The 13,646-nt window shown below is 43.1% G+C and overlaps 1 protein-coding gene across 7 annotated transcripts in view; it reads right to left on the bottom strand.

Moving 5' to 3' along the window:
• LOC129775477 (DNA-dependent protein kinase catalytic subunit-like) overlaps positions 1-13,646 on the bottom strand; it is a 46,101-nt gene that overhangs the window by 5,124 nt on the left and 27,331 nt on the right. For 3 of the 7 annotated variants that reach the window (XR_008742968.1, XM_055780265.1, XM_055780267.1), the window contains exons 5-6: positions 5,728-12,713; positions 5,463-5,650 (exon numbers count right to left, since the gene is read on the bottom strand). Coding sequence is in view for 3 of the 7 variants with exons in the window: in XM_055780265.1 (XP_055636240.1) it covers positions 5,463-5,650; positions 5,728-12,713 (7,174 nt within the window). In the remaining 4 variants the exon portion in view is untranslated. Of the gene's footprint in view, positions 1-7; positions 1,963-5,462; positions 5,651-5,727; positions 12,714-13,646 lie in introns of those variants that run through there. The other 4 variants (XR_008742966.1, XR_008742967.1, XR_008742965.1 and 1 more) reach the window with 4 other exon arrangements.

Here is a 13,646-nt window from a genome sequence, read left to right as displayed (position 1 = left end):
CTGGAAGTAAATTCTGCATTGTAAGTTATAACATGATTAATATAAATAAAGGGTGTGTCACATCAAATTGCATCACGGAAAAAACGCTGTAGAAATTTAATTTTTAGGAATTATATCTTCAGCTTTCGTTTATAATCAGATAAGAGTGTATAGATCACGTTGGCAATGCTTCACTGTCAATTTTTCGTAAATTTGGAAAAATGTCGTCGAACGAAAAAGAGCGTCGTGAATTAATCCTGCGCACTCATTTCGAGAATCCGGAGTTATCACATCGGGACATCGGTAAGATGCTGGGAATCGTCCAATCCACGGTCAGCAGAGTACTAAAACGAGAACCTAACCATCGACCGGAAGGTGAAGAACGGCAAAAATGGATGCTCCGTCAGTGAAAAAGATCACAAGCGCGTAGTTAAGCAGTTTAGACGTGATCCGAGAAGTTCGGTCCGGGATGTCGCCAATAAGCTGAATTTGTCAAGTTCATTCGTCCAGCGGACCAAGCAGCGGGAGGGCCTGCGTACATACAAGGTTCAGAAGGCTTCTAACCGCGACGAAAGGCAAAACATGGTGGGGAAGACGCGAGCCCGGAAGCTGTACACCGAAATGCTGACGAAGCCGCATTGCCTGGTAATGGACGAAGACACGTACGTCAAAGCGGACTTTCGTCAGCTGCCGGGCCTGTTTTTCTTCTCCGCAGAGGACAAATTCAGCGTTCCGGAGGAGATTCGCAAGCAGAAACTATCCAAGTTTGCCAAAAAGTACATGGTGTGGCAAGCGATCTGCTCTTGCGGAAAGCGGAGCGCCCCCTTCGTGATGACCGGCACGGTAAACGGGCAGGTTTACCTTAAGGAGTGCCTACAGAAGCGCTTACTACCACTATTGAAGCAGCACGAAGGCCCGACCATCTTCTGGCCGGATCTCGCTTCAAGCCACTATTCAAAGGACGTGTTGGAGTGGTACGAAGCCAACGGGGTCACCTTCGTGCCAAAGGAAATGAACCCGCCCAACGCGCCGGAGCTTCGCCCAATAGAGAAATATTGGGCGATTATGAAGCAGCGGAAGAACCCAAAAGTTGTCAAATCGGAGGCGAACTTCAAGAGAAAATGGATTTCTGTTCAAAAAAAAACTACAACCTGACGTTGTACAGAACCTTATGGACAGGGTAAAGAGGAAGGTGCGAGCATACGGGCTTGAGCTCGAAGTATGAATAAAAAGAAAATGCCAAAAGTTGTTTAATAGTTTTTATTTTACTGTCTAAAATTTTCAAAAGGATCGGTCTACTGGGCGAATTTCTACAGCGTTTTTTCCGTGATGCAATTTGATGTGACACACCCTTTAATGCTGGATTGAACACTTACTTTGTATAGACTATTCTGGCAGCACCGTAAAACAAATGCTGATCAAAACAAACGAACATGTGTTGCAAATTGCATATATTGAAGCGTTTCTGAAATGTTTCCCAAAGGGATGCAAGCCAAAACAAAATAATTCTCTGAAGATATGCAACAAGTGAACCAAACAACTCGAAAAGTTCTGACACTTGCATCGATAGCTATCACTCGCTCGGAGCTATCGAATTGCTCGATTTCTATAATAGTAAAATTGCGTTAACGAGCAAAATTCTTATCGCCTCGATTTCTATAATAGGGCCCATAGAATTTTCCATACCTCGCATTGCACGCGGCACTGGGCCGATCGGAATCATTCCGTGGAAACACACTTTCTCCTAAGTAGCAAAACTGCTACTCTGGTTGAGAGTTGCACGTTCGTTGACCTTGCGTGTCAGCCGCATGGGCGGCTGTGGAAATTTGGATTGAACACGCACAAACAGCATCGCGCAGCTTTATAAAGTCCACTGCTTGGTGAAACAACAGCCACTGTCAGAGGAAATGTCCCCAGCAAATTTAAGTTCGTTTCCGTTGAGAAATTTGTAAGGGAGTTTTTGATTTTGCAGGGGATTTGCAGCTGTGGACGGAAAACCAAGGTTCTGATCACAAACAAGATAATCGACTCGAAAATGTATAGGGAAGATTCTCTGCAAAAACGTCTTCTTCCGTTTATTAAACGCGCGATAAACTCTAGAGAGTTAGCGCGGGGGTTGTGTTAATTGCAATGCCCGTTGAAATATTCCCTAGCGTTCGCAGGTCGAGGGGAAACATATAACACAAAACGAGCAGAATAAGCGACCTTTGTTGTTTCGGGCACAGAAAGATTCTGAGAATTTTCCTCAGAGCAGATGCAATACTTATACGCTAGCGATAGCTTACTTACTATGCAATTATCTTTTCATTGTTTCTATTTTAGCGGCTGCATAAGTTGCCCGTTATTGACAGCTCTGTTCGGGAAATCACACAAATGGACAGAACAAATGAATGGGGAAATGGAAATGCCCCCAACTTTCATCAATTTAAACCATATTCAGGATATGGGATTGTAATGTATAGCATATCAAACAAATCTTAGATTTTCAAATTTTCGATTCGTTTGGAATGTAAATCGTTAAAATACGTTTGCAGCAAAAATAGTTATTAACGTTAACTTTATTTCATAAAAACGTGACCTGTTTTCTGACTTGGCGCCCTTAATGTAAGACCTAGTCCTACGTCAAAAGAATTTAATATTCTTCCCTTCACTTTCCCTCATGCATTGGATGTGATCTTGAATATGACTGTCCATTTTAATCCCACCAGTTCAATTATTTCAAAAATAAAATTTACCACTAACTAATGAATTTACTTTTCCGTACATACCTAATATCAAGGCGTTGTACTATAGGTGGACCGCAATGTCAAAATTGCTGTTCGGCCATTGCTCGTGAAAAAACAAATTTGTTTACAAAACAAGTCGTATCTTTTGGTGACAAATGCATTCGTTGGCAAAATAGCTGCTCGCGCTTTATTGTCGAATCATAACAGTGCAGAAGGATGTTTGAGTATATCTTTTCGCTTTTCTTTCCAAGCAAAATGTACTTCTGTTTGGCTCCCATCGGCGGGGAAAAGAGTACTATCAGCTTACGGCGTTGGTGACAAAAAATAACGCTGATTGTGGCTCCACTGATTTCGTTCAGGGAGGAGGAGAATGCTGTGCATATACCGGGAAGGAGATCCGGAAAGGGCCGTTACAAGTAATTGGCTAGAGCAAAAGGAGGTTGTGCACTATATTCCACGAATATATATTTGTTTATTTTTTCCTTCAATGATTTTCCTTAGCGAGTTGACATTGAAATCCACACACCCAAACAAAAAGTAAATAATTCTGAAAGTTACGTCTCGCTACTCGTCTCACGTCATGTCCTGAAAGTGTCAAGAACGAAACACCTATAGTTCAGCATCTTGCCTAATATCGCTTCTCTGTTAACTTACAAACCGAAATATAACCATCAGCGAATTAATTTTTGCGATTAAAACCACTCAAAATACTTTATATCGAAGCCGCAAAAATAACACCCACACGCGGAATCATGTTTGGTTTTGGTTTTTGTTTCCCTATTGCACTTTTGATCATTATTCATTGCCATAGGGTGGTTTAAATATTATAGAATAGAACTATACAAATCAACCACCTGTCCATATTACCCCCCCTGTCCGTATTACCCGCGATTCCCCTACATGACGTTAGTGAGAAAGATCACGCAGATGCGGCATCAGTCAATCAAAGCAAGACTCTTAGCAAGACCAACAATACAATTTCATTTTTAGAACAACACTAAATTTTCTTTGAAAATTCAAGGAAATGGAATTCCCTAAGGGTGGGTTTAGACTAGGGATATATTCATGTGAAGAAATATGATGAGATTTATAGAAATCGCATCAACCATTTACAATAGCGTGAACTTATATAATGAATATATTCATATGTTCGGTGAATTTATTCACCTCAAGTAGAACTGCACCAACTTTAGTGATTTCTTACCAGTGAGAAATTCACCAGCGTTTACATATGCCTGAATTTATTCTATACAATCTATACCTCGAAGAAGTGTATTATATATATTCTCACCCGTTTACATCTATTTTCAGGTGAATAAATCCATCTATAGCTATAGATCTCTCTAATGTAAACCCGCCATAAGACTCAGTTATATTCAATAAGCAATTGATTTCGCTCTTAACTGGGCCCGAAACATAGATTTCGTAATATCTCTGGAATATGCTGTGCGGTGGCTCGGTGGAAATGATGAGCGGCGACGGTTCTGTGAGTGTGTGTTGGCGCAGCTGACAAGACTTCGGACCACTGTTTAGCAAACTCGTGTTTAGGTTATCTGAGTTGCTTTTAAGCCGTAGTTTTTATTTCATTTTAATATGTAATTCATGTTTGATTGATAAATAATTACGTTTTTAATCATGCGTGTGTTACGTAATCTGCTGTCCAACGAAAATTGCAAGTATTTGTATTTTCACTGTACTTTAACTGTGCTGCTTCCAATTATACGTCCAATGTGTTCCTTCGTGGTTTGTTGTTTTTATGAGTCTGTACAATCGTATTGTGTTTTTTGCATAAAAAATACAAATTTTTAGATATTAGCCCACCTTCTAGTATATTTCTAAGAGTCTTGATTCCCAGACCAGCTTGAAACTTTGGCAGTTCTCGCATCTGACATTGATCGGAAATAGAGCCTTGGCAACCCTATCTCAACCAATACAAATTGGGGTCCACTACGAAACACATCTCTTTCCAGGGATTCCACGGGTTTTGGTAGAAAAATAGACGGATCAATGGTTGTAGTAAAACTAGTAGACGACTGTAATCGATTAGGTTGACCAACATTGAAAATAAGGAAGAAGTCATCTGACATCAAGTCTTCAATAATAGTACCTCTCCGGTCAAGGTGTGTATTATCCATCGTGTGTCATCGAAATCACCCATTATGATGAACGGAGAGGGAAGCAGGCTCAATAGATGATCCAGTAAGCCGCCTAGTGGTCGTCAAATCAGAAAAAGGTGGAATGAAGAGGCTAACAACTGCTACTGGAATGGAAATTTTTTACTGAAATAGCTACAGGTTTTAATTGCAACTGCAACCCCATTTGAAAAGGGAGTAGAACCTTACTTCAAAATTATTAAAAAAAAATTAAAATCAGAAGGAAAATGACCAGGAGTCATTGTTTCCTGGATAGATAAAACACTGGGATTTAGTTCAAAAACAAGAAATTGTGAATCTAGAAACCTAATTCTGGGACTTCTAACGTTCCATTGAAATGCTCGATTAGTAATATTATCGAAAGCGATTCTTGTTAGGTTGCTAGCTTTCCCAATATTTAATTTTGGCAGATGTGTTGCTACCAGGAGAGTATGACTGCAGCCTTATTTTAATGAAATATTGGTCGATTTGCATGTTGGTTTCCATTTGTTGCTGAAAGCCTAGGGGTAGGTGATTTTTTTTTGGTTAGGTTCACATAGTTAAGAAGTATCGAAGCTCTGTAAAAAAACACACACATTGCACATACACCTCCAACTCGACTTACCTCTCCAATTGGTTCTTTCTCGAGCCCATCATAACAATACTGGGCCAATCGATAATGGCATTCTGCTAATAGTGTGGTATCCTCGATTGCTGTTGAGCTACTAGAATCTAAAATGCCCTCGCCAGCGACATCAATGGTTTTTTGCAGACATTTGATAGAGTAATCGCCTAATTGTTCTTCCAATGTACCTTTAAAAAAAGATTTAAAACGATATATTTTTCAGACTTTTCTGCTATTGTATTTTACTTAAACGCTCTCTACTTACCTTGTTCGTCTAAAAGTAGCATTCTTCGCAATTCTGATGAGTCATCTCTGGTGACATTTTGCAGAAGACCTCTCGTAAACTCCGTCATTTGAACCAGCTCGTGGAGGCTTTCCACTTGCACCTTTCGGTAGGGTCCAATATGTTCATCCTCAACGAGAGACTTCAATCTACTGATATACCCAATCATTCGCTGTAGACTCACCGTTTTGCCTACTGTATCTGACTCGCTCAATCGTTTCAATTTCAGTTGGGCGACTCTCCAGCGATAGCCACGTTCGGTTTGCTCTTCCGCAACCACATCTAATCGTTTGATTATCCTGCGGGCAAACCGTAGGTTGTTTTGTTCGAAGGAAGCATCCAAAAGGCGCAATTCTGTTTCGAAGACGGCATCGGTTAGCTCCCTCACGAAGTCTGTTCGTAGAAGATTGTCATCCGCGCAGGATTCGAGCATCGTTTCCAACTTATTGAGTACAAATTTTCTGTGTCCCAAGAGTGTATCCCAAATTATGGGAGAATCCGAAGCGCTTGGAAACGAATGTTGCCAGTTGGCAACCAATTTCTTCAACTGCGTCTCTTCTAGGCGATTGCTCAGCAGATGACCATACATGTGAACCTCGGCCATCTTGCGTATGTCCATCAGTTTCCGGATGCGGAGCTTATCCGACAATACATCCAGGTAGCTCCACTCATCTAGGAACTGTCGCAGCACTTGATCGGAGTACAATTTAGCTCTCGAATATTCACCATTGGCCATTTGTAACATAGCGATATCTTCTCCAAAATTAACCTTGATGTGTTCCATTCGTTCCGGTACCCGCATCCACGCTTCAAGCATAATAATGAAACCACGTCCGCGTTCATCACCGGCTAGATTCAACCGTGTATTCGCGTGAACATATTTCGGCAGGATGTTCTCTATGTTCCACTCATCGGTCCAAAGTTCTTCCGAACTTACATCAACCTGCTGTTCCAGGATGGGGATCAGCTCTTCCCACATACCCATTTGGGCGTAGCAATTGTAGTAGGATTGGAAACAAAAATTTTGCTCCGCCAATCGCGTTTGATTCTCTCGAATGAGCCGATGATACAGCTCTCGAGCTTTGTAGAAGTTTCCGTTGCTCTCCAGTTCGATGGCTTGCTTCAGCCTAGGATCGCTGTCCATTTTGTCGGAGAAAACATCTGCCAGTACGTCGTACTCGTTCAGAACATGATACAGCTCGGCCAACTTAATCCAGTGCAGTGCTTCTAGTGACAAAAATGAAGAGTGAGACACAATCGAACCGTCCGGGAATTCGTACTCGTGGAGTTTGTTCTCGAGATAGAGTACCCCCAATGTCATCATGTTGGCTCCACATGCTATTGTAGTGACGCTGTCAGCTGAGAGGTCGAAGACACGTGGTCGCAACATAGCCACCTCGATCAACGCCCCAAAAAGGTTTGGATCACAGATATTGCTTTGGGTGAAGATTCGTTGAATAGCAGCATTGATCGCGAGGATCGATTCCCTAGAATCGTTCTGTTCCCATTCCTCTAGAATGCCTGCGAAAATAGCAACGAAAACTTGTCGGGCCAACGGCGCATCGCGTTTGCAAAGCGCCAGGAGCGGCATCAATAATGCATTGCTATTAATTAGAAGATCTGGGAAATCCCCAATTCGATAGCGACGGTAGAGCGTCACTTCGCCGTGTTTCTTTTTGAAAACCTCTGTTTTTCGAACAGTTTCGTAGCTGTGTCGTTCAATCGCCCTCTGAGCTTGCTCGCGTGATGTTCTTTCCTTATCCTTTATAATACGCTTTCGTAGACGGTCGTAAGGTTTAGTGGGTTGGGCCGGTGGTGGTGGCATCATTGTTCTCCGAGAACGACGATCAAGAATTGGTGGATTTATATCGAACAGTAGTGAGTTCTGCGTAGGAAGAGTGAAATTGTTCACAGTTTGGGTCATAACAGATGGATCCTGTGTCGGTTCGAACACATTCCCGCCATCCCCAAACTGGGTTGCTTTGATCAATCGCTCAACTTGCGAACCATTACCCGCCACGAGGAACCGTTGTTGGGATTCCACGAAGAGTGGCGCTGACGCCATGGAGTGCCGTTGCTGCCAACGGGTATCAATGGTGTATTCTCTCAGTTTAACGTCCGCTTCGTACTCATGTTGGAAAATTCTGCGCTTAGATTCGGGATTCTTCACGGCAGTGTCCAGAAGGATTTGGGTGGCATAGCCGAGGAAATTCAGCTCTTGTGATGGATCGTATAAATCGGCGAGAATTCGCTGGAATCGGGCGTCGATCTCGGTTGGAAAACGTGACTCAGCGGTCCAAAACTCAAAAATGCGTGCTTCGATTGCCTGGCTCGAGTCATTGAAGCCCATCAGGAGGGCTTTGAACAACTTTTGTCTGGAGGTATCGGTAAGCTCTGGGTTAAAGTTTTCGTGAATGAAAATCAAGATTTCATAAACGATCTCACGAATAACGGTGCGCTCGTTACTGGACAGCGAAATTATGCTATCGATAAGACCTTCTATATTGCTAGCTGACATTAATGATAGTGATTTGTTTATCAGATGCAATGCTAGTAACTGGTAGCTGTGGTCTCTGAGCATCCCTTTTAAATCCAGAGAAATTAGTTCTCGGTGAACCTGTTCTTTATAGGATTCCACCCGAGAAAGCAGCATTTCCAAATATATCTTCTTCGACGGTCCGGTAGAACCTGGGATAGCATGTGTAATAATCGGCAGGAAAGCGTCGACAATCGAGGGGAACGCCTTGTGGATTCCGAATGTAATATCCATGAACTTTTTGTCATTTTTCTTGCGTAACGCGTTAAGCTTGGCAAGAAACTCGCTCTGATACCTATCGTCTTCACGCTCCTCTCCAGCTGGGTAGAGATTGCTTAGACACATGCCCAGTAATTCGGATGCTGGCCGATAAACGGCGGTCCGCTCCGAATCCAAACAACGGAAAATTGCTCGCACGAAGTCGAATTTCGTCGTTTCTGTCCATGGAACTAAACCATTGGCCATCACTATGGCATTCAGCTGCAGCCCGCAAATATTCTGCATGGACTCAGGATCTTGCGCGGGTCCTATCATATCGTACAGTAGCTGCACTGGTACCCCAATAACCGCTTTCCATTGTTCGATCAAAGCTTTGACCAACTCCAAATTTAACCGAAAAACTTCCCGTCTCGTGTGAAAGCAATTTCGCATAAGAAACATCAGCATTCCACTCGCTAGGCTAACCTCGTCGCAGCTTGTGGGCTGATATGCATCACCCCACTCCAGTATCAGCGCGATCAGATCCGTTATAAATGTGTTCAACCGGGAAGCGATGCATTCATCAACGATGATCTGCATCATCGGTGGAATCAAAGAAGCTGCATAAGGCCTTAGCCAGATACGACAGTTGTCTATGACTTTAACAAGAAACAGCCGAACATTTTTGTGCTGTTGTTGATCGCGAATGGAAATTGATAGAAACTTGATCCAAGGTGGAGGCACAATCCGATCGCCTACCGGAACCGGCGTTATCTTGTTCTCATGCATGTGCTGGATGACAGCACAAACTGTTGCCATAACTTCATGATCGTTGATCTTGGATCGCTCCAGTGCTATAGAAGACTGCTGTTGCCGACTAGTGAACTCCTCGACTTCCTTTGCAGCCACTTCCTGAGTACTTCGCACGAGAGAAAAGTTCAAATCCAACTTGGTAACATCTTGGCTCAGTGAAGATTCGAATACGCTTGTCATTTGTATGTACTTAAAACGATTTGCAGACGATAGCATGGAAACAGAACCTATTCGACGTATCGACACTATTCTGTCCTTGATCTTCGGATATTCTTCCAGTTCTTGGCTGAAATCTTCGTATAAATGATCATCTGAGCAGTTGATCAACTTTTTCCAGATCAGTTCATTTTTATCGGAATTTTCACGAAACAGCAAAACATTGTACAGTTGAAGGTCATCTTTTGTGTTGCAAATTATTGCTGCAAGTGCACGGTAGGCAGCACATTGGTATTTTCTGAACAGTTCCGCTGTCGGTGTATCAGGCGTTAGGAAAACTTCCGATCGTGAGCCGTATGCCTTCTTTGTGAAGTCAGTGATCAATTTATTTCCGGGTGTTCTCCCACTCTCACCATACAACGCTTTAGCAACCATGCAGTCATCTGTCAGTATGATATCTCGCGGCACAACAGCTACATAGAGTTCGATCAACTGGAATCCCCCCAACCGATTCACCAATGCTTGCTCCGCCTCCCAGCCAGAGCCTAGCTGGCCGTAATTACAACGTACCATTTCGTTAATTTTTTTAATGTTCAGTTTATAAAACGTCAAGATGGATTCTATACTACACTTTGGTAGAGCAATGGTCAGAAATCGCCGTAGAACAGTCAATCGAACGCTTGGTTCTAATGATTCATCACTAAAAGTCGAGAAAATTTGTTTTAGATTGTAGCACTGTTGGTTGCTATTCTGAGCTTTCATATAGTCCTCTAGAGCGCTACAAATTCTACGTTCAGCTATATGATCCGTGTCAGCAGCCGTAGCGTTGATCACTGCTTTCAAAATCACTGGGGATCTGGATACTACCATAGCTTCCAGTAATGCAACAATACAATTTTCAAAACTTATCCTCGCAACGCTACCTGGAATAAACTCTGATGACCGCAATGGGAAATGTTTATTCTGTAGTCGTTGTAAGCCTTCCGTAACTGCCACAGATTCAAAGTCCGTCTCGCCAACCAGAGTCGGTAATAGGAACAAAGCCTTCGACTTGAGATCCAATGTATTGGTTGGACTTACAATCAGATCTAGTAGCCACTCTCGGAAACCGACCGCTTTTTTCCCTATCTGAACAAGCGCAATGGGACTAATCATAGCAACGTTGGACATCAACCCGATAAGGCGTAGATCCGTCGCTCCAAAATTATTCTCCGCTGAACGAGACTTGTTGAATAGAACCTCCCAGCTTTTTAGGAGATATTCGGTAACTGTTTTCAGTATGGCGATAGAGGAACGTTTCCTCTGGTAGCTGAATTCCAAGAAACTGCACAATAGTGTCACAATGAGGGGAAAATTTGTGTCATTCAGATGGCTTATTATTTTCTCCATGCTTGTAGGAAGCTGTTCCAGAACGTATTCGAATACAGTTTCATCAAAGGTTGTAACGAAATGCTCCCCGTGGAAAATATAGCTGTTGTGAGATTGTTGGAAAGGTTTCAATTTTCTGTCATTCAGTAGCAGTTCCATTAACACTCCCATCCCTTCCGTCGACTTGAATATAAAAGCAATACGCAATACAACCGATGCAAATTTTTTAACGGATGGCGTAAGATTGACTGAGTACCAATCGTCCAAACGCTTTTCCTTCAATCCATCGAACACATCTTGCAGAATTTTCGCGGACACTACCTCAAGAAACACTTTCGTTCGTGGGCTGAAGTATTGTTTGTAAAGTGCATCATATCGTTTCGCAATCATCAGTACGCCTTTCACGAAATTGCTGTCCTCCAAGCCAATAATTTCCGCCTTCATCAGTTCCTCCAACCGATCCGACAAATCTTTTAACACGTCTCCAAGCTTCTGGGAAATCTGTTGATAAACGGTCTCTTTGAAGTGCAAGTTGTCAAACCGTTCAATCTTCTCCAAGAACTCATCAACGTTTTTGGGCAGCATTGCAATCGTTTCCATGCAGGATTTGAAATCGAATCCCATTCGCTGAGGCTGGAATATCAGATCCACCAGAAACATTGGCAATTCCTTGGAACCCCAGAAACTTTGACGAATAGCTCGACAGCTCCTCTGCGGCAACACCAGACGCAATAGGTCAATTATTCGCACTATGATGAAACACTTCAAGAGATTGTATTTGATAATTTTGTCAGTGCACACCCGCCACTCGATACTTGTATGGCTCGCATCGACAAAATCCGGACGCACTAGAGTCATGAGATCAAACATCGCGGCATTCCGCACAGAACACAGAAAAAATAAAATACAATCGAAAATATTGGACTGTTGCAGGAAAAGTTCAGGATTCTGAACCAACGAGCTACTCAAAAGCCAATAGTACATATCAATACTGGAGATAAAGTATTCCAACCAAAGATAAATGTTTGTGATCATGGGTAAATTCCCATTCGCGATGAACTGAAAATCCGGAGCATGTCGTATTCCGCAGGCCACATCGGCATGATCGCATATATCGCGCATAGCCGAGTCACTCAAAAATTTTCCCACGAAATCTCTAACCGAACGACAACCATCGACGGAGGCCGCCAGCTTCGGGAAAATTTCCATACACTTGTGACGGTAGCTGGTCTCACGCGAGCTGCACTGTCCAAACAACCAGAACACCAAGTCACCCAATGTTCCCCCACGAAGCACACTCGGTACCGCTCTGTTTTCGCTCGATCGATTGAACATATCCTTCCGCACGATCAGCACCCGCGTCAAATGATCGATCGAAGCGGAAACCTGTTCCAAACTGGCCACCGAGCCGTCAAAATCCTCGGTCATAACAAAATTAACACAGAACACATAGAACAATTCGAAACAGCTTCGCTCGATGTGCGTTTCTTCCTCGCGCAGAATTCGGTAGATGTTGTTGAAGGCTAGTGCAGCTCCCTTGCGCCGACTCGAGCACGAATCCAAACTATACGTGCGCAGTTTCTCCAGTATCAATGTCATATTGACGCCAGACGAAGACGATGTACCACTCGGGTGTCCACTTGACGTTGCTGTCTGCTTGATGGTCCACAGTAAATACTCACGAATACAGCGTGAGGCCAGATCCCGGATTGCGGTGTCAGTGGGATGGGATATGGCATTCATAAGACAACCCACCAGCACTTCGGTGCCCTTCGAGTTGATCTTCGAAGGTTGGGTTAGGTAGTGGATGATCTGAAAGATGAGCGGTTCGAACATTTGGCAAACGGCGATGTCGGTATCGGTGCTGAGTTGCAACAAGTGATTGCAGAGCTCGGTCCTGGAATCAACGGGAACAAATAAATTACAATTTTTCGGTGAACAAATGTTGGAGCATAACGCTTGCATTGAAAAAATGGACAAATTTTACATATTTTTCATGCATCCCCCTTAACACTTGGTGATGCGACCAATTGTACATCATTAATCATAGTAACCCAAAAAGAGTTTTTGAACCAAATTTAACAGCGCTATCAGTTGAACTGCGGAAATTATGGTAAAAACAGTACAGTAACTGTTCTCCGTGTTTTTAGCGCACTGGTAGCTCCTTCTCGAAGAAAATTAACATCGTCAAGTACTTTGAGTCAACCAGATATGCCCCTTCCGGTATATATAATATCCTTACACTTTTGGAGAAGGATGAGAGCATTGAATGGAAACCTGGTTCCGGTCGTCCGGCGGTGCTACGCGATCGTAAACTGCAGCTGAAGCTAAATCAGAAGACGGAGGGAAAGGTTTCTACATCGTTCCGGGCTTTGGGACGGGAGATCGGAGCAACAGATAGTGAAAAAATACCTAGCGGAGATGGTCATCATCATGCGGAAATGTAAGCCAAGACCGGCCGTGTCGTAAGAGCAAGCTGTGACCCAGAAGCAAAGGCTGAAAGTAATGGAGAGAAAAAATTTTCCGACGAAGCGGAACGACGAGACGTATTTAACGCTGGATAGCAACTACTGGCAGAGAACCAGCTACTTTGCGTCCCCCACCAAGAAAGTCTTCTCTCCCAGTTATGAGCATCCTACTCTGCCTCACTCACATTGAGACCTTTATGAAGTTCAAGTTTAAGTTTAAGTCTTTCTCTATCTATATCTATCTATCTGCTATAAGCACACTGCTTTATGATGTTTTACCACAAATTTGCCTCACTACTATTGACATTCATTCGCTCTAGAAGGAATTTTTGGCTTTTCCACAAAGTCTTACGAATACTTAC

Source organism: Toxorhynchites rutilus, chromosome 3, assembly GCF_029784135.1.
Source record: "Toxorhynchites rutilus septentrionalis strain SRP chromosome 3, ASM2978413v1, whole genome shotgun sequence".
In the NCBI taxonomy this organism is placed as follows: domain Eukaryota; kingdom Metazoa; phylum Arthropoda; class Insecta; order Diptera; family Culicidae; genus Toxorhynchites; species Toxorhynchites rutilus.
The sequence above is the reverse complement of the archived record's forward strand: the minus strand, read 5'-3'. Positions and strand labels throughout refer to the sequence as shown.